Source organism: Grammomys surdaster, unplaced genomic scaffold (assembly GCF_004785775.1).
Source record: "Grammomys surdaster isolate TR1022 unplaced genomic scaffold, NIH_TR_1.0 172, whole genome shotgun sequence".
In the NCBI taxonomy this organism is placed as follows: domain Eukaryota; kingdom Metazoa; phylum Chordata; class Mammalia; order Rodentia; family Muridae; genus Grammomys; species Grammomys surdaster.
This window is the reverse complement of record NW_021604620.1, coordinates 4,068,383-4,089,212: the sequence shown is the minus strand read 5'-3', so window position 1 is coordinate 4,089,212 and position 20,830 is coordinate 4,068,383. Positions and strand designations below refer to the sequence as shown.

Here is a 20,830-nt window from a genome sequence, read left to right as displayed (position 1 = left end):
CCTTGCCTGAAAATTGCCATTTAGGGCATCCTGTCCTTTGTTATCTGAGACACACAGCACTGCCTTCCAGGGGTCTTCAAAAAACACGCGGACCTTACTCTTTAACGTTGGGTCTAGACCCAAAGAAGATTGTTTTCGTTAATTCACTTGGTTAATCTACTTAGGTGTCAATCTCTAATACTGGGTCCCCAGCCCCCTCCCCCCGGGCTTAGTACAATTAGGGGAATGACACTAATGACACTAATGGCATTATTCCAAACAGACGTAGAACAGGCTTAAGACATATGTGGTGCATACTACAGTTAGAACCTGCCTGCCACTCAGCACCTTAGTAAAATCGGTTCTTCACACCAGCTGGGAACCCAAAATTACTTTGTTTTCTGAGAGGGCTTCTGAGACAGCAAAACCCGGTTGGGGCTGAACTAAGTGCTTCAACACTATCTAGGTCCTTGGCTTTTCTGGGTTTTGGGTCCCGGGGCCAAGCACAGCAAATTTTGATGGGAGACAAGAGTGTCTTTTCTGCCTAGCCCAACAAAGGGAGAAGCCATGGGCAGGGCTCCGCCTTCCACGCTGCTGCGCGCTGAGCGCAAGGGGAGGGACTCCCTTGAGGCTGAGTTCATCTTAGGAAACCATAAGTTTGGGGAGCCTCCTTTCCGTGTGTCTACAAAAGGTTGTGCAAACTTAAGTTTCCAGTCTGCTTTTCTAGGGGAGGATTAAGAGTACGCATTATGATTGGCCTCCGTAGGATTGGCGGGCGGGGCTTTGAGTGGAAAGAGAGTGTTAGGACGGGCATTGGGCGGGGCTCTGGGGCAAGGGGTGGGTGGGCGGCCCTCAAGCAGACTCCCCTTAATCTAATTGGTTGCGTCTAGGGGTGGGCGGACCCTCTAAAGACTCCATCCACCATTCTCAGTATTATTCTACCCGGGTTGTGATCCACTTTCAGGCCTCGGGAGGTAGAGGGCTGTCCTGCGCCTGCGTCTGCGCCTGCCATCGTTTCTGTTCATAAAGCTCTGCGTTCAGAGCCTGAGCGAATCGGTGGGACCGACCTCCGCGATGCATCGGCTGCAGGTAGTGCTGGGCCACCTGGCCGGCCGGCCCGAGTCGAGCTCCGCGCTGCAAGCTGCGCCCTGCTCCGCTGGCTTCCCGCAGGCCTCGGCCTCCGACGTGGTGGTGGTGCACGGACGGCGCACCCCCATCGGCCGTGCCAGCCGCGGCGGCTTCAAGGTGAGGTCCCTCAGGTGGCCGAGGGGAGCAGAAGGCGGTCAGCGTGGGCGGGATTCTGCCCACGGGGGTCCGGTGACCGCAAAGTCCCCAGGTGAGAATGCGGGAGCTGGGCTCACCGCTGCTGCGCCTCGCCCTGCAGGACACCACCCCCGACGAGCTTCTGTCGGCCGTGTTGACCGCGGTTCTCCAGGACGTGAAGCTAAAGCCTGAGCAGCTGGGAGACATCTCCGTGGGTGAGCTCCCCTGCGGGTCCAGCACCGGCCCTTCCCCGCCGCCCTCCTCCCTGGAGCCTCTCCTTCTCACCGAGAATCTGGGTTTCACTGAGCAAGACTACAGATACTACCGATTTAAGTGGAATGTTCGAAGGATCCTTTTACAGGGTTCGCCTAAGATCATCGGAAAACACAGATATCTGCATTATGATACATAACAGTAGCGGAATTACAGTTCTGAGGTAGCAACGAAAAATAATTTTATGGTTGGGGGTCACCACAGCATTGTAATGGTTGAGAATCATTGCTCTAAAGCCAAGATGTTCCTGGAGATTCCAGGAGGTGAGAAAACCCTACACGGACACACTTCCCACCCTGCCCTAACCCCTGCTCTTTCCCTGAGCTAGAACATAGTGTAGGACAGGTGCCAGCCTGTCCCTCGTCCTTGCTTTGACACAGGGCTTGGAGGAGGACACTAGAGGAGGTGAGCAGTTGCAGACCCTCACTTCCCTCACCCACAGCCCCGCTCCCCTCAGCTTTCAGGCTTTGCACTGTATCTCTTACCCTAGTCTCTCCTGTTACCAGGCAAGCACTCCCCAACACACACACCCAAGCCTGTGATTTAGAGGAGCATGCCTTGACCCTCCAACAAGGCTGGTGGATGACAAGCTGTTGGGTAGCTAGTTCTCCATTTTCCAGACTCTGAACTTCTATAGCTTCACACGAGCCTGGGAAAATCCTAAAGTGATCTGGAAGAAAGATCTGGAATGTCTCCTCTCTGGAACTCACAGCTGAACTTTAGTATGCAGACCGCTGCTTGGTACTGAATAAGGTTTCTATCTACAGGCAATGTACTTGAGCCAGGAGCTGGAGCTGTCATGGCACGTATCGCCCAATTTCTGAGGTAACCCTTCTACCTCTGGTGGGGATTCTACCAACATTAGCCAGTTTGTAGGTGACAGGTTATCAGGTTGGACCCTAGATATCAAATCAGCCAGAATCCTTGGACCCAGCGTTCCTCCTACTTTGAAGGATGTGTTACCTGGCCCAGAACCAGGATACCCAGAGCTTTGGGACTAGAGCAAAGGTGACCAGATGTTTCCCAAAGCCAGCTTATTTTTTTACCCTTTGGAAGCATGGACTCTGTCCCCACATGTCCGATAAATAATCACATGACCTTGATCAGGATCTTAACTTCATTTCCTATTTGAGCCGCCTGAGAACCCCAGGCTCAGTCAGTTATCAGAAGCTTGAGGGTAGAGGTAGGGAGCAAAACCCAGGGAGAGGGGAAGCCAGGGTCCCTGGTCATCTTGGCCCTTCCAGATGGGGGAGCAGTAGTTCAGTTACTTCTACATGTAGATTGAAGACTCTCCTCCCTCAGTCCTTCCTACCACGTGGGTGAGGAGTAATAGCAATAGTAGCCAGAGTCAGAACAGGGGAAAAACCTTCACTCTAGAGACATGGAAAAGGTCAGAATTAGCCTCCCCAAATCTCCTGTAACTTTCCAGTTCATCTCTCACCTGCTTCTTCTTTTTGACTTTCCCTTCTTCTGCTATACTGGCCACTCCTATACCCTCATTCTGCCTATTCTGTTACCATAGAGAGCTCTCTCTCTCCTCACCTAGCTCTGGCTAGTCCCTGCCCAGACACCCCCAAGACTGACTCTCAAAATGAGTGACCTTCTTGTCCACTGGGTTGCTATGTACCTCCCTGTCACTACAGACACTTACAACCTAGGTCTGCAAACAGGAGCGCCCCGGTATCTTGAGATTCGAAACTCAGGCAGGGGAAGCTTGTTTGGGCCACTGGCGTTCCTCTTCTCTTCAGAAGTTTTGACAAAGAAAAGTAGACATCTTCTTTGCCCACAAAGAGCCTGGCCACCAGCCCAAGAGCTAGGTCTCATGGGCAAAGCTTCCAACTGTCTCCTTAGTAGCAAGTGGCTGTAGTGAAAGTTTGCCTAGTAATTGACCTCTCCTTTATGCCTCCCCTAGTGGTGGCAAGACCAGCTGTTACCCTCTGGCCTGTACACTGCTATAGGCCATAATGGGACCCTGGGATTCATGGGGCCTGCTTTCCATGAGGCAGGGTCACATCTAGGGCTGGCCACACATCCAGGGCTGGCCACACATCCAGGGCTGACTGCCATCTCCTCTCTGTTCCAGTGGCATTCCAGAGACTGTACCTTTGTCTACGGTCAACAGACAGTGTTCCTCAGGACTACAGGCGGTGGCCAACATTGCTGGTAAATTGTGACTGCTGGGTGCCCATGAGTGTACCCTGACCTTGGTCCATGACCCTCAGGACCCTAGAGAGAAAGAGTGGAGGCGCACCTACTGTCACACCCCGAGCCTTTCTGGGTGTTCCTGGGTCGTCTATGAGTCTTTGTTGAGTGTAACCCGAGAACAGGGAGGGAGTGGGCTTTGCTGCTCCAGGGCAGACCCACCCTGGCCAAGGATGGTTATGAAGTGCTTTTGTTGCAGGTGGCATCAGAAATGGGTCTTATGACATTGGCATGGCCTGTGGGTAAGATTACCTTCCTGCCAGACCTTATTAACCAGTGCAACAATCAAACTAATTTTTCTCTCCTCAGTTCTGAGGTGCCATGATTCCAGGATTCTCCCTGCCCACTAAGACAGCTGAATAGGCTGGGCTTCCAGAAATGTGTGTAGGAGTGGCCCAAGTGCTGGGCTGCTCAGGAATGGTCCAGTCTCAGCACCAGCAGGAAGGGGAATTGGTCTCTAAGGTATCCTGGAACATGTAGGCAAGCATGTTGAGAAAGCACTGCAGTTGAGAGTGCCCACAGGGCACTCGCTCATGTGTTCTCTTTGCCTGTAAAGGAAGGAATATCAGTTTTGTTTCTCTAAACCCAGAGACATACAGAGCAGAGCATTGTGGGTCATGCCTGTCCATCCCAGCTAGTAAGACGAGAAGTTCTTAGGTTGGGAGCCATCGTAAAGTTGGGAACAGCATATATATATATGGTATGTGAGTACACTGTAGCTGTCTTCAGACACACCAGAAGAGGGCATCCGATCTCATTGCAGATGGTTGTGAACCACCATGTGGTTGCTGGGAATTGAACTCAGGACCTCTGGAAGAGCAGTCAGTGTTCTTAACTTCTGAGCCATCTCTCCAGCCCCCCAGGGACAGCTTTTATTGGACAACTTTTCTCCTCAGCCATTCTTTTGCCACCAGTCTGGCACTCGGGTACATCTGCATTCTGAGGGACAGACTGCTGGGTATCTGTTCACCGTCACCACCTAGACTGCACCCCAGGGTGCTAGGACCTAGTCTTGAGGTTGTCCAAAGCTGGAAAGACAGTTAAGGGGAGGCCTTGGGAGGCTTCAGAGCTAGCAGTCAGTTCTAGAGAATAGCTTTTGCTAGGAAGCATTGCAGCCCTAAGGTCAGGTCCTGGCTGCCTGCACCATGTTGCCCTGACCTGCAGGCTGTTAGGAAGACAACCCAAGTCCACAGATGAGGACACTGGTGGCCAAGGGTCACAGCCAGCCTGGCTGTTGCTGTTCATTGCATTTGTCACAGTGAGGGCAGCAGATATACCTGAAGGGGAATGGCTGGGGGTCCATAAGTTCCTCAAGGGATTCTATTCTAGACCCAGTCAGCTTGAGGACCCTCGTGCTGGAAACAGAGCGGGCGGGTCTATCAGATGCCCACATCACGACCTGACCAGTTAAGCTGATCACCCTTAGCTGAGGGTGATCTCTGGGGCCAGACTGCCTAGTTGTGGTCTAGGTTGAACAACCAAGGACATTCCTCACCACTCAGACCTCACTGTCCTCATCTTTATAAAGGGACACCTACTTCAGCTCTGTGAAGGTTACGAGAGGATCAGCTGTCTCCATGGGGTCTGTGCCCTGTGGTGACACTGTGTGAATGCGTCTTATGCTGTAAAAGATGTCAAGCTAGTGCTAGAGGTAGAAACAACTCTTGACTAAGGTCATCTGCTGTTGTCTTGACACTTTACCCACACCCACTCACCCTTTCCGAGCCCTGGACGCTGACTTCCTGTCCATCCTCCTTGTCTGTTCCAGCCAGGTCTCTCTTTGATTGACATTAGCTTTGTGCTTGTTTTAAAAGAATTTCTCCTTTCCCACTTTGACTTTGATATTCCTGAGAGCTTGGCCAAGCTCTGAGCATTTGTCCTGTGCTGAGGGGTGGGTACCAGAAGGCAGTGCCTGGGGACTGCCAGTTCCCTGCATCAGCACTAGGAGTGTGTCTGGTAAACTGCTGGGTCCTAAGCTTGAGGGAGAGAAGGCTCGGCTGCCTTGTAACCTCCACCTGCCTCATGGGCCTTCTCAGGCTTCCTAGAGAGCTTACCTCACTCCCAAAGGGCTCCCTGGATCTTTATTCCCTAGCACTTGCCACACAGCTGGCTATCCCTGGGGCTTCCTACTAAAGCCTAGTGCTCATTTCTCCTCCTCATCTTCTTCCTCTTCCTCAGGGTGGAGTCCATGTCCCTGTCTAACAGAGGGAACCCTGGGAATATTTCTTCCCGCCTGCTGGAGAGTGAGAAAGCCAGAGACTGCCTGATTCCTATGGGGTAAGTGTTCACAGGAAGCTGTGTATGTGCCCAGTCAGGGTTCTGTCTGTCCTCGACCAGACATCAGGGTATTTCTTCTCTGGCTGGCAGTGCTTAGCTTCCTCTTCTTCCTCTGGCTGTCATATGCTCGGTAGGAACTGGATATGAGATTGATGCTGCTCTTGATTTCACTTTCCTGAGGCCTTCCATCCCTGCATACACACACACACACACACACACACACACACACACACTCACACACACACATTCACACCTCTCTGACTCCACGAATTTCCAAATGTAGCTCATTCTACATGACTGTGTCTCAGGGAAGGCAGCGGGAGCATCCCCTGAAGCCTTGGGAGGCCTCAACAGTTGTGGCCATGGGGAGCTTGGTTTCTTGTCCTTGCAGGGGAGGACTCGGGCCTGTGAGATACCTTGTGAGAAGTCTGTTCCGTCTCCAGTGCTTTAATTCTGCAGCCTTGTCTGTGAGCTCTCCAAATTGTATCCAAGGGCAAGGGATTCTGGGAGGCTCACTGTATGAGAACTCTAGCCTGACCTGGCTTTCTCCACATCCTGTGTGTTTTCACGAGTAGCCTGGAAGCCACAGGAGAAACTGGGACCAGATAGTGTTCCCAGAATCCTCCTGCCCTGTCTTATGGGCAGAGATGACACACCCAGGGGACAGTTTCTCCTAAAGGCCCCTAGGTTCAGGCTGCTCTTCCCTCCTTGAGGTGTGAGTCTTTGAGCATCTGTGGACATGGGCACTCAGTATTTATGATGAGCTGGGAGTCCCTGGGACATGGGCTGGAAGCTCTATTTTTGACGTGGACCCCCCTAGGTGCAAGCATAGTCCTTCAGCGTGGCCCTGGCCCTCAGGCCAGCAGACCCATGGCCTTTGGTTTCCTGTGTGTACACTAGGATAACCTCGGAGAATGTGGCTGAGCGTTTTGGCATTTCGCGGCAGAAGCAGGATGCCTTCGCGCTGGCCTCCCAGCAGAAGTGAGTGTGTTTGTGTGTGTGGGGGGGGTGGGGAGACGGGCTGAGGGTGGGGCTGGAGAGTGGATCAGGTAGAATATTGCCAAGGGACAGACTTCATATCTCTATCTGGAAGGTACCAGTGGTCAGCATTACGATGGGTTGGGCAAATGCACTGGCTTCCCAAATTATGGAATAGGCTGAGTTTGGGGAGGTGACCTCAGGCAAAGATGAGCTGCCATCAGAGAAGTACAGAGCCTGAGATCTCTGGGCAGGCTAGAAGTACGTGGTGTCTTGGCTAGGTGGCCTCCTCAAGCAGGGTTCTTAGCAGAGATGAGAGAAGCAGCTTGAAGTTTGTTCTCCAGCTATTAGAAGAACATCAGAAATGAGACACTGTCCCCCAGAAGGGGAAAGGAGAGGACCACTTCCCTTCCCCAAAGCTGACCTCTGACCTCTAAATGCATGCTCTGGGGGTTGGGCAGGAGGTGTGCACACACAAAGGCCAACATCTTCAAACTTCCTCCTCCCCTTTGAGATGATCTAGTGAGCACCATGGGGCAGATGAAGAAGGGGCTCTAAATGTCCCCAGGCATCCTGTACCTACCAAATGTAGGGTCCTGAGGATTTCCTTCTAATCGGAGCTCCTCAAGGGCCAGGTGTTTTCCCAGACTCCAAACTCTGAAGTACATGTTCTTCTGAGCTGGCCAAGGTTAGTGACAGGCAGGAAGGGATCCCAGACATACCTATGTCTTACTATCCACGGGGCTGGCAGGGCAGCAAGAGCCCAGAGCAGAGGATGCTTCCATGCTGAGATTGTGCCTGTGACAACCACTGTCCTCGATGATAAGGGTGACAAGAAAACCATCACCGTGTCTCAGGATGAGGGTGTCCGCCCCAGTACCACCATGCAGGGCCTGTCCAAGCTGAAGCCTGCCTTCAAGGATGGAGGCTCTACCACGGCTGGTGAGCGTGGGTCAGGAATAGGGCTGATTGCAGAGGCCTGTCCCACTCTGAGACCTGGAGCTGACCATGCCACCTGGGAAGGTGATGGTCAGGGGTCTGGGTCTCCTCAGCTCAGCCTGATGCCTCCTCATCCCAACATTCCTCCCCTAGGAAACTCCAGTCAGGTGAGTGATGGAGCAGCTGCCGTCCTGCTGGCCCGGAGGTCCAAGGCTGAAGAATTGGGCCTCCCCATCCTTGGGGTCCTGAGGTCCTATGCAGTGGTCGGGGTTCCTCCTGACATCATGGGCATCGGACCTGCCTATGCCATCCCTGTGGCCTTGCAGAAAGCAGGTGAGGTGACTCCTTCTTGCCCTGACCTTGGATCCTTCATAACTTGTTTTTGGGACTGGGGAGTTCTGGGTGTGACCTTGCAGGTGCTCTGCCATGAAGATGAGTCAGGCTAGCACCCCACATCCAAGACCTCTCTAACCTACTCCCGGGAACCCACTTACCTGGCAGATACGATAGACCACTAGAGCTGTACTTGGGACTGAGCCCAAGGAGATTTAGAGTCCTGCCCATAACTGTCAGCTCTGATCCAAATCTTGTCTACAGGGCTGACTGTGAATGACATAGACATCTTTGAGATCAATGAGGCCTTTGCCAGTCAGGTGAGCCTGGGTGATATGGTGGGATTGATTGGGCCAGCAGTTCAGAGCAGATGGGGACTTTGGCTCCTGCTCTGGCTCTTTCCAGGCCCTCTACTGTGTGGAGAAGCTAGGAATTCCTGCAGAGAAGGTGAACCCCCTGGGGGGTGCAATAGCCCTGGGCCACCCCCTGGGCTGCACGGGAGCAAGGCAGGTTGTTACACTGCTCAATGAGCTGAAACGTCGTGGCAGACGGTAAGGCTGCTCCCTGTGGGCTGTTGTGGGTGATATTTGAGCTGGGGTGTGTGATAGCTGGGGCTTGGGGAGGTGAGCACACACTCAAGTGTTCTCAACTGGGAATGGAGGGGTGACACCTGTCTTCCAGAAGCCTTGCTTCAAAAGCAGCATAACCAGGTGTCTGCCACCTGAGTGTGTGCCTGTCTGGGACTCAGTTCCCACAGGTCTGCTCTGCCAGCTTTGACTCTGCCCATGAGCCCTTGTTGCTGCAGCTCTGCCTGGTGGGAGCATGGGTTGGGGTCTGGCTGTGTGAGCCAACACTGTTTCTTTTCCTCAGGGCTTATGGCGTGGTGTCCATGTGCATTGGGACTGGAATGGGAGCTGCTGCCGTCTTTGAATACCCTGGGAACTGAGGCCTGGTTGCAGACACTACCCAGAGAGTCTTCCAGTGGTGTCTGGAGAGGGATGCTACAAAAGCCATCTGCGTGGGACACTCAGCAGATGTGTGGAATGGGTGTGTCACAGCACTTTAATTTAGAAAATGTAATCAATGTTGGAACAGGGGGTGGGACAGCCCCTTCAAGTACCCCAAGCCATGCTGAAGTGAGCATGGGACACCCAGGTTGTACCTCTGAGGGATGGATATAGTAAATGTGTACTGTCTCAGTTTGGTGGCTGTCATTTCTTGCAGGAGTCAGCTATCGACTCCTGGATTTTGTGCATAAATGATTAAGAACCAAGGTCTCTCAGGTGAGATCTATCTGTGTGCAGGCTCTGGAGACCTGTCATGCAGGACCTCAGATGACACTGTTGTCCTAGAAGAGGTTCCCCCATCCCAGGAATCCTCCAGCCCCTAGCCACTGTCCCTGCTCTCCAGCCCTGGGCTATGTATAAATTCTTCAGCGGAAGGCTGAGGCTGGGGACTGGATATCCCCAGGTACCATGTATAGGAGGTATTCCATCCTAGGAGCCTCTTCCCCACAGCTGTACCCCAACATACCTTCTAACACTCGGACTTGGTCTAGCACACTGCTCTTGGGAATAGGTGCTGGGGCTATCCTTCCATGGTCACCCTCTCCCTCCTCCCTTCTATGGAGCTGTCATGTGATCTTTTCCAGGGGAGGTACAAACAAATGACTCTTCCTCCAGATAAGAAGCCAACAACAGGTCAAAGTCGATTCCACTCAGGTCCAGCTTAATCAACCAGAGTTCTGAGTTTACATGGGTAGCTTATGTTTGGTCACACCACTGAAGAAAACATCCTTCTCCCCTCCCCAGAGATAGGTAAACCCTTTCATGTCCTCAAGGGAAGGCTGCCACCTCATGAGCCCTCTCTGTCCTCCATGGTGAAAATGGACCCATCTCATGTGGCTGTGTTGAACCACAGCTGCTGAATGTTCAAGAGGCCAACCATCTGGAAGATGGGGTCCACAGCTGGCTCTACCCTAGCCTCCTAAGGCTCTGGTGTATACCCCAGCAGTCTTCAAATCACCCTCTGGCATGGCCTCAGCTGCTACCCAGGCTCCAGGCTATAGAGTCCTGCTAGCTTGCTCGGCCTCTGCTTCTGGTCTCTGGTATTTTCCTGGGTCTGTCCTTCAATACCTGTCACCTAAGCCAGGCACTCGAAGCTCCATACTGGTCTGTGACCTTCCTGACAGTGAAGGTCACCCTGATGATCCATAGGCTTGGAGCCATGTGTCCCTCACAGCTGTTTTGGGTACACACTGTCCCCATCCATCAGGCCATCCCCGGATCTATCCAACTCATTTCTCTTTAGTATATTAGACACAGGATTCATCTTCAGTCTTAAGGGTGCATGGTTGACTTCCCACTCTCCAGCCCCCACTCTCAGGGCAGGGCAAGCCTGGGAACAGAGCCGAGCCAGATGCTATTCTCCTCCCTGGTGGGTAGAGAAGCCTCCAGTATGCCTAAGTGGTTTGCTTGGCACACCCCAGGAGCAGACCCCTGAGTCAATGCATCTTTCAATCTCCTGCATGTCCACTCCAGCACAATCTGGTATACCTGAGGTTCTGGTAGGAAAGCAGGTACAGGACACAGTGTCATCCCAGGATATTGGTGGCAAGTGGCCTGCTCCATCTGAAGGTGTCTGTCTCCTGCTTTTCTTCTTGCAGCTACAGAAGGTCCAGGAATTCCCTCCTCCACCCTTCCTTGGGGCAGTCTCTCTAGCTAGACTGGCCCAGCCGCCTAGCACACACCTCAGCAGTGCCCCCACCTGGTGCATTTGCTATACACACACACACACATTTTGTGTGGCTCCTGGTCAAGGCAGAAGCCAAGCCTTCCCTGCCCTCAGGAATTTGGGGACCAGAGGAGACAAGGGTAAAGAAATTGCCCTTCTCACTTAACATGGCCTGAACTGAGGTTGTGAGGAGAGATGGTTCTTATCCCAAGGACATGAGGGGCCTGCTAGGGTCTGAAATGGGATATCCAAGGCAGCTCTTCCTTCCACAGTGCCTCTGGCCACTGTGGGGAGCTGGACTGTGGAACATGAGTTGGCTAAGAATAGCAGAATGGAGACTGGAACTTTGGCAAAACTGGGTGGGAATTAGACCAGAGCTGCACTGAGCTGCCCGTCGTCGTGTGCTTTTCTCTCAAGTGCTGCGATTACAGGCTTGTCCCTCCACCCCTCCTGAAGCCACTTCTAATCATCATCATCATTATCATCATTATTTTAGGTTTTTTTTTTTTTTTGAGTCAGGGTTTCTCTGTGTAATAGAGCCCTGGCTATCCTGGATCTTGCTTTGTAGACCAGGTTGACCTTGAACTCAGAGATATCCCAAGTGCTAGAATTAAAGGCATGTGCCACCATGCCTGGCCAAACCACTAATTATTAAGAGGAAAGATTTAAGCCAAACACAGTGGTGTATATATATGCCTGTAAAACCAACACTTGCAAAGTGAAGTGAGGGCAGAAGAGTTCATTCAATGACGTTCATTCTTGAGTACATATGACTTTGAGGCAAGCCTGGGCTGCAACAAATTCTATGGAAGACACCAAGGAAATACACACACACACACACACACACACACACTGGGACTCCTGGTTGTGCGAATGCACAGGTCTCTGTGTCTGTATCTGTTTCTTGTGCCTGTTCTCTGGCTCTGTTTCTTCTGTCTGTTTTGTCCTATTGTGATGTGTTAGTTTTTGTTTTATCTGATTATTTTTCACTATGTTATACTTTATTATTATTCATTAGCAGCCTGTTCATTTTCTAATGGGAGACAGAAAGTGGGTAGATCCATGTGTGAGAGAAGAGGAGGGGGAACCAGGAGAAATGGAGGGTAGAGACACGGGACCAGGATCTAGTTTGTAAGAAAAAATCCTATTTTCAATAAAAGGAAAAAAATTCTGTCTCATAAAGAGAATGATGAAAAGTTCTGATCAGGTCTGGAGAGATGGCTCAATTGTTAAAGGTGCATCTGACTGTTCAGAGCATCTGATTCATTCCTAGTAGGTGGCTTGCCACTGCCTGTAACAATAGCCTCGTGAACACCAGGGGTATCTGCACTCACATACACATAATTTTTAAAATGGATATTTCTTTTAAAAGTTCTGATCGGAATATAATCACAGCACTTGGGAGGCTGAGGCAGGAAGACCACTGTGAGTTTGAGGTCTATGTAATGCTAGGCTGACATGGTCTGAAGAACAACACATTATCTTCCCCTGAAAGGCGTGGTAGGATGGGAGAGACCGCGGAGTGGGTGATAGTGTGTTATTTTCCTGTATGTTTTCCTTTTCTGTATCATCTCAGGCCATAAATTGCAAGTTATAAACCATATAAAGTAGATGGCAATGGAAACATCACCCCTTAACCACCAGTTTCTGAGCCTCAATGATTTTCATGATAACACAGGGTTATGTCTTTCCAGACTTTTCCTTCACGAGTGTAGACGGACTAGTTTCGAATTTGCACAGAAGGAGGCAGGCAGACCCTGATGATCACAGTACAATCAGAAAGAAGATGAACATTTAATTTTTCTAAGTCAGAGTTGCTTCTAAAGAGTACAAACACACACGGCCAGCTTGTCCCCTTTGGGAAGGACAAGCTCCTCTCCCCACAGAGCTGTTTGCTTACACACCAGAGCCCATCAAGCGTTTGTCCAGATGCAAACTTGAACTCAGCTTTTTAAAAACCTCAGTGTCGGCTGCCCTTTTAACAGAAGCTACTGATGTAACAGAAGGCAAGTCCAACCCCACCGTCCACCTTGGACCAGGAGTTACGTTATGCTTGCCCTGATAGAAACAGTTGGTCAAAATGCCATCTTCCCTCATAACAACTTCCCACCGATCTAAAGACTAATTTTATTTCTTCTGACTCACAATAGACTGAATATAAGAGGCTAGAGAGATGGCTCAATGGTTAAGAGCACTGACTGCCCTTCCAGAGGTTCTGAGTTCAATTCCTAGCAACCACATGGTGGCTCACAACCCTCTTTAATGGGATCTGATAACTTCTTCTGGTGTGTGTCTGAGGAGAGTGACAGTGTATTCACATACGTTAAATGAATAAATAAATCTTTTTAAAAATTCTTTAAAAAATAGACTGAAGATAGATTTAATTTCCAATATACCCCCAAGATGAATTCTTCTGTATATAAATATATTATAAAATTATAGATGCATAAAACAAATTATTGAATCTGAATTATAATTGGCTTATCTAATTCAGTCCCTGTTTTCTGGTAGTTTCTTTGTTTTGCTTTTTGTGTAACAATCCTGGAATCTGTAGCCTTGTCCCTGCTAGGCAAGCGCTCTATGGCTGAGCTACTCTTCCAACTTGCATTTTATACTCAGATGGACCACTAAGCTGCTTAGGCTGATCTTGAACTCACTACAGATGTGGGTACTGAGAATCAAACCCAACGCCTCTGCAAGAGCAGTATGTGCTCTTAGCCACAGGGCCATCTCTCCAGCCCCTCTTCCACATGGCCTTTCTCTCAGCCTTTACACTTAGGGTCTTTATTAAAATATCTTGAGCCATCAAGATGGCTCAATGGGTAAGGGCCCTTGCTGGCAAGCCTTATGATCTGAGTTTGATCCCCAGAATCCCATGGTCATTTGACAGCTACACACATGTCACCATACACACCACATCAGTCAATTGATCAATCATCAATCAATGTAAAGACAAAAACTGAAATAAACCGGACTCTGCTTTATATTGGCTGATCCTGAGATAGTTTTCTGTGTTACAGCCAGGAGTTTCAGTTGGCTGGAGTTGTGGTAACTAAGAGATAAGGGGGAGCTTCCTAGGCTACTATGGATGTTGGAGTGAAGCTGTGCCTTCTTCCCTGTACCCCTCGACAGCATGTCTCTATGGACATGGCACACAGAGGACGCCACCATTTGCACATGTGGGAAAGAGCCCACACCGGGAGCTGACCATCAGCGCTATATGGCCTTAGACTTCCCAGCTTTGAGAACTGTGAGAAACTGTTTAGGCTGTTGGCGTTGCTTATAGCAACATGAACCACGCACAGTAAGGACCTTGAGATCCCACTGACTCTTCTTTCCAAGTTTTAGACCCACCTCTCCGCTTTTCAACCGAACATACTTCTAGGTAGCGTTTAACTGGCAAAGGCCTGCCTTCGAGGAAGGTTTATCTAGCATCTTCCCCGTAGGCTTGTCATGATTCTCATGTGTGTTCCATGTTTTCTTCATAATTCCGAGTAGCCTCCACCTGTCCTATTCTGAGCTCTTTTCTCACACCTGACTAACCCACTTAGAGACAATAGCTCCTTAATCATTGTTTGAAACCCAGAAAGACCTCTTTCCTGAGTTAGAGGTCACACATTCAAACTGGCCTGCCCAACATCTCCTCTCAGACACCCCAGAGGGGCCTCAAGTATTCTAACTAAATTACTAGGTCACCCACAATGCCTGAACGCCTTTCCCTGTGTCCAACTAAGAGTATGAAGCCCCTCTCCATCTGGCAGTGGCCTCTTGTGTATTTCATCATCCCCCCTACCCCCCACCCCCCACCCCCACCCGTTTTTGAGACTAGGTTTCACCGTGTAGTCCTGGCTGTCCTGGAACTTTCTATGTAGAGTAGGCTAGCCTTGAACTCCCAGAGATCTGCCTCTCCCTGCCTCCAGAATGCAAAGGCCCATTCTTTAGGCTGTGCACCCACGCTCTTTCCTGACATCACACACTAAGCCTTTTTCTGCAGGTCTCAAACAGGCACACAGTGGACATACTGTTTGGGGGGGGGGCACCGAGAGTCTTGCACCACATCTGAACTCAGCCCAGGCAGTCTGCTGACCCCTTGGGTCACAATAACAGATAATTTTAAACTGGGAATCTTGACTTCAATATGCAATCACAGCATTTGAGAAAGTGAGGCAGGAGGACCAGGAATTCAAGGCCAGTTCCAGCTACACTGTAAATTCAAGGCCACTGTGGGGTATGAGTGACCTTATCTTAGAATGGATCTCGTCAGGCCGCACTTGGTGTTACAGGCCTTTAATCTCAGCTACTGGGAGGCTCTGCCGGGAGGACTGCAAATTCAAGGCCAATCTGGGCAGAAGGAATTTTTGAGCCTAGTCAAGACTGTTAAACAAAAAATAGGAGGGTGGTGGAGGGAGGGGGGGGGAGAGAGAGATAGAGAGAGGGAGAGAGAGAGAGAGATTATTATTATTATTACTATTATTATTTTTGAGACAGGTGGGCCTCAAATTCTTGGGCCTCTAGTCTTACCCTTCCAAGTACTGATTTAAAGTGTAAGCTACTATCCCAAATTTAATTAAGATTTTTATTTTTTTAGTTGACTCTAGGGCACAGGTCAGACGAAAGCAATTATCTTCAGCTGCCACTTCCTTTTTTCTTTTCCTTCCTTTCATTTTTTTTTGGGGGGGGGGCGTCGGCTAACTATGTAGCCTTGGCTGATCTGGAACTTGCTTTGTAGATCAGGCTGGCCTCAGAGGCATACGGACCCGTCTGCCTAGCCCAGCCTTCCTCTTGCTAGAATTAAAGGCGTGCACCAACAGGCCCAGCTTGACCTTCAGAAACCCACCCCACATTTTATTTTGAGACAAAGTGTCTCTATTATGTAGCTCTGGCTGTCCTGGGATTCTCTGTGTAGATCAGACTGGCCTTGAACTCACAGAGATCCACCTGTCTCTGCCTCCTGAGTGCTGGGATTAAAGGCACGCACCACCACAACTGGCTTCTTCTGCCCCTTTTTAATTTTGAGACAGGGGTTCAACTATTTACCTAGGCTAGTCATGAACTTGAGATCCTCCTATCTCAGCCCCCCAAGTGCTGGGATTACATTAGGTCGGGGCAGAGGTGGGTGAAACTGAAGGGAAGCCACTGCGCTGCAGAGTAGGGACCTGCATTGATAGCGACCACTACGTGCCCCAGTCAGACGCAGTCCCACTCGCGACCTTCCCGCAGGCGGCGCCAGAGGGCAGTCCCGCCTCGTGACTCCAGTCCAGAGTCCTGCCGGGCGTGGCGAAAGGCGGGCCCTGGCGTCTCTGAGCGACGGAGCGCAGCGACAGTATCGCCGCCGCAGGACACATGGACGCACGGACGCACAGACGGGCAGCGGGAACCCCTAGGACCATGGCGGAGCGCGCGGGCCGCCGCTGTTGCCTGGGCTGGGACTTCAGCACGCAGCAGGTACGCAGGGGGACGCGGCGGGGAGGGCGGAGCGGGAGCCTGGCGATGCCCTGACAGTGAGAGGCGTCCTCCCGGAAACCCCGGGTGCCTTCTGCGGAACCCCAAGAACACGTAGTGGAGGGGGAGTGGGGGAGTACCTCGAGGGGTCTACTCGTGTCCCGGTTGCAGATGGCTGGAATCCGAGACACTCAGCGAAAATAGCAGAGCCCACAGACTGGCAGAGGTGTGCGCGCATGCATAGCCTAGATCCAGATCACAGCTGAGCGCCTTTACTTTACTTTGATTTATTATTTTATTTGAGATAGAACTTTTACTATGTAGCTTTGGCTGGCCTGGATTCACTGTGGAGACCAGGCTAGCCTTGAACTCAACACTGATCCACTATCCATAGCCTCCTGAGTGCTGGGTTTAAAGGAAGGTGCCACCATGCCACACACTTTTATTTTCTAAAAGTGAAATGGGCATAGTTTGCAAATGGACTTTGCCTGTTCTCTCCCTCCCCCACCCCCTCATGGCTGGCATTAGCGTGCCAGGGTCTGTGATTCCAGGACTGTTGGTCAGAGGTTGGTGTTCCCAGCGATAGCTGAGTGAATTAGCAATTTGCCTTCCAAGTAGGCATGGGACACCCTGGAGGAGTTCAACACTCGCCCTTGAGAAATAAGCATAGTAGCTGTGAAACCCTTCTCAGACCTATGAAATCCTGCGGGTCCCTGTGGGAACAGCCCTTAGGACTCAATCACATTGCCCTACTAGATGTTTCTCCATCTTCCCTGAGTTTGGAATGGCTTCCTTAGGATGTCACGTCTGGCTTGATGGTAGTCAAGGCTCTGGGGACAACCCCTGGAGATAAGCCTCCTTGCCAGGTGCAGAACCATGACCTCCACTGTTTGGGGAGCGGATTCTTGTAGACAGTGAGAATTTCTTCTGGAATTCTCATTTTTTTAATCTTTTCTTTCAATGATGCCTGTTAGCCTTTGTCTCAATGCTGAACCTTAACTGAAGTTAGAAGCCTCTTGGGCCAGGGTAGAGGCTGAGAAAATCCTATAGAGCGTTTTTATAAATGTCTTCTAGGTTAAAGTTGTTGCTGTTGATGCAGAGTTGAACGTCTTCTATGAGGACAGTGTGCATTTTGACAGAGACCTTCCAGAATTTGGGTACGTACAGAATTTGTGCGTGTGTGGGTGAGCGGTTTGAGAACTTCCCTAAACCGTTTGCATTTATCAGCTATACTGTTCTGACTTAACCCAGCTGCAAGAGAGGTCTACACAGACCTCTGAGCATCTGTCATTACAGTATTGTATATGTGCTTGCTTGCATGTATGTCTGTGCGCCACATTCCTGACCGGTGCCCAAAGAGGCCAGTAGAGGAAATCGGATTCCCTTGTGACTGGAATTACAGACAGTTGTGAGCCACCATAGAGTATTGGGAAGTGAACCCAGTTATTCTGGAAGAGCAGCCAGTGCTCTTAACCCCTGAGCTATATATCTCTGCAGCTCCCGAGAATCTTTTCTTTACATACAGAGAGCGATTTCTTCCCTATTCCTTCCCAATTGAATTCATTCACTCACTCATAGATTCTAGATCTGTTTTGTGCCAGGCACAATTTGATGGTTGTTCTTGGCTACCTTCTGTTACTAATGGAAGAGTGCCACAAGGCTGGGCTGGGGAGGCGCACGCCTTTAATCTCAGCGCTTGGGAGGCAGAGGCAGGTGGCCCTCTGAGTTTGAGGCCAGCCTGGTCTACAGAGTGAGATCCAGGACAGCCAGGACTACACAGAGAAACCCTGTCTCAAAAAGAAAGAAAAAATACCGCAGACTGAAGATGTTATAAGGAAAAACATTCACGTCAGCTCATGCTTCTTTCAGGCCAGAGTTAAGTGGTCACATCTACTGTCTGCCTTGTTTTTCTTAGACTACTTTTGGCACACGGCATGTGCACATATATGTGCACCTGAATGTATCTTCTCTCACCTTGCACCCCTTTTAGAAAGAGGGTCTCGTGTACCTCATTGTGTAGCTGAAGGGACCCTTAAATTCCTAATCTTTGTTTATTCCTTAATTCTGAAATTTGAGGTTACAGCTGCCATGTCTGGGGTTTTTGTGTTGGTTTTGTTTGTCTGGTTGTTTTGTTTGTGTTGTTTTTTGTTTTGTTCATTTGAGAAAAAGGCTCCCTTTTTCTAGGCTGGCCCCCAGTTGGTAGTCCTTCCTGCCTCAGCCTCCAGAGAGTAGGGATGACAGGAGAGTGCCATCACGCATGACTGCTCCTTTAAAAAATTTTTTATTCATTTTTCTTTTTGCTCTTGGAATCAGAAAGGGCTTTGTACATATTAAACAGTGTATCATGAAGCTAAACCCTCAACTTCTCTTATATAAGTTACCTGCTCTTCGGGTGTTGAACCTACAACCTCAGCCATCAGGAGTGAGTTCCAGGCCAGTCTGAACTACAATGTAAGCCTCTGGAGGAAAAGGGAAAAAAAGCAACCAGTTTTCAATCCTGGGGACTGAAACCCTGCCTTCTGGGCAAGGCTTTCTCTTCTGAGGTGGTAATTCTAGAAAAGGCTTCCCCAGGGCTGGAGAGACTCCAGTTAAGACCACTGGCTGCTCTTCCAGAGGACCTAGGTTCAGTTCCCAACACCCACTGTCAACCATTCATGACTCCAGTTCTAGGGGATTTTATGGCCTTTTCTGACCTCCAAGGGTACTAGGCACACATGTGGTACACACATTCATGTATGTAAGCACCCATATAGATGAAATGAAAACTGAGAAAAAGCTGTCCAGTTTCATATGAAAAGACTCTGTGCCTGTGCCTTTTCTTTACATCTTTCCCTGCTTAGTACATAATTTCTGCTTGGCACTCAAGGGATATTGTCCTTTGTGTGGAGGAGGCCTCTGCCACCCACTGTGGGGCAGTTCCTCAGAGCTCGGCCTGCCTGGGGCTCCGTCCCACATACATGTTCTCCCTGCAGAACTCAGGGCGGTGTCCATGTACACAAGGACAGGCTGACGGTCACCTCTCCGGTCCTGATGTGGGTCCAGGTAAGCATAGGGAGGCGCCCTTCCCTTTCTGGTATGCAGCCTGTGGCACTGCTGGCCCTACAGTGGCAGCTCTTGGGGGCATCCATTGAGACTGTTTAACTCTGGGTACCATAAGCCAGAGTTCATTGTTTGTCTATGTATTTATTTACTTTATTTTTTTTGGAGACAAGGTTTCTCTATGTAACCTTAGCTGTCCTAGAACTCACTCTGACCAGGCTGGCCTTGAACTCAGAGATCTCCTTGCATCTTCCTCCATAATGCTGGGATTAAAGGTGTGCATCACCACACCTGACTGGCTGTTTTTTTTAAAGATGAAGTCTCGTAGCCCAGGATGGTCTCGAACTCAGTATGTGGCCAAAGATGACCTTGAACTTCTGATCCTGTCTTTACCTCATAAGTGTTAGGATTACAGTATGTAGCTTCATGCCCAGTGTATGTGGCCCTGGAGCTTCCTGCATGCTAGCCAAACATTCTACCAACTGAGCTGTATCCATAGCCTATGCCACCTTTAAAAAGACACAGAGACAGGCTTTCAGGCCAAGCATGGCCCCAGGGTTTTAGTGTCTTAGTATTTGTCCCCACAGCATGGTCACTTAGAATGTTGTCTTATAATTAACTAGTCAGGCTGAGATCAACCCCAGGCTAGACCTGCCTGGTTAGGACCACCCACCCTGACCCTTCTGTGGCCAGATCTGGTGACCCATACAAGGACCCATCCAACATAAACATTGATAGGTCTGAGCTTGCCTCATGCCTTCAACTTGGAAGCCAGCCAAAGGCAGCACTTAGTGTGTCTGCCAAAAACCTTTCTCCATCCTCCCATACCCATTTAACCATTTCCTATATTTCTGTTTTGTTTTTTTTCTTTAAACAGACTACTGTGAGTTCTGTTTTATCTACTTGATCATGTGTCAGATACTGGGAGAGTGGAGTTAACAATGAATTCTAAGCAGAAACGTTTGCTGAAATGCACCTCAGAGGACCCAAGGTGCTAGTGGGAGGTCAGAGGCAAGGGTCACTGTTGGAGAGGTCCCAGAGATGAAGTTAAGGGCTGTGTCAGGGTGGGTGGGTGGAGATCCAGGGTTATGGGTAGAGCCAGGATGGTCACTGAGCTGTCCACTGGGGCTGAACTTGTTTCTAACTTTGCCAATCCCTGCCCTCCTGTCTAAGGTTTGACAAGAAGCATTGTGAGGGCCTGGAATAATCCCAGCATGGAGTGGGGATCTCAGGGTTAGACATGAGCTGGAGTGATTTCTCTGTCCTCAGGAGACACAAGCTGCAATGAGTCTCAGATTCCTGCCATGAAATGTTTATATTTGTCTGTCTGTCTGTCTGCCATGAAATATATAGAGAGACAGGTTTTCATGTA

General features: G+C 50.1%; 2 protein-coding genes across 3 annotated transcripts in view; both read left to right on the top strand.

Annotated features, from left to right (window-relative positions):
• The first annotated feature begins 926 nt into the window (after nt 1-926).
• On the top strand, nt 927-9,445 carry LOC114621141 (3-ketoacyl-CoA thiolase A, peroxisomal). The gene is made up of 12 exons (XM_028767358.1): nt 927-1,224; nt 1,364-1,457; nt 2,283-2,340; nt 3,599-3,678; nt 3,917-3,959; nt 5,896-5,994; nt 6,895-6,975; nt 7,724-7,914; nt 8,065-8,244; nt 8,509-8,564; nt 8,650-8,795; nt 9,115-9,445. Exons 1-12 carry the CDS (start codon nt 1,054-1,056, stop codon nt 9,188-9,190), a joined length of 1,275 nt encoding a protein of 424 aa, XP_028623191.1. The 5' UTR covers nt 927-1,053; the 3' UTR covers nt 9,191-9,445.
• A 6,867-nt stretch (nt 9,446-16,312) lies between these two features.
• Xylb (xylulokinase) overlaps nt 16,313-20,830 on the top strand; it is a 37,773-nt gene continuing 33,255 nt past the window's right edge. Inside the window, exons 1-3 of one of the 2 annotated variants that reach the window (XM_028767328.1) lie at nt 16,319-16,422; nt 17,494-17,576; nt 19,392-19,461. In XM_028767328.1, the coding sequence (XP_028623161.1) occupies nt 16,321-16,422; nt 17,494-17,576; nt 19,392-19,461 (255 nt within the window). In that variant the 5' untranslated portion in view covers nt 16,319-16,320. Of the gene's footprint in view, nt 16,423-17,493; nt 17,577-19,391; nt 19,462-20,830 lie in introns of both variants that reach the window. The other variant, XM_028767327.1, reaches the window with a different exon arrangement.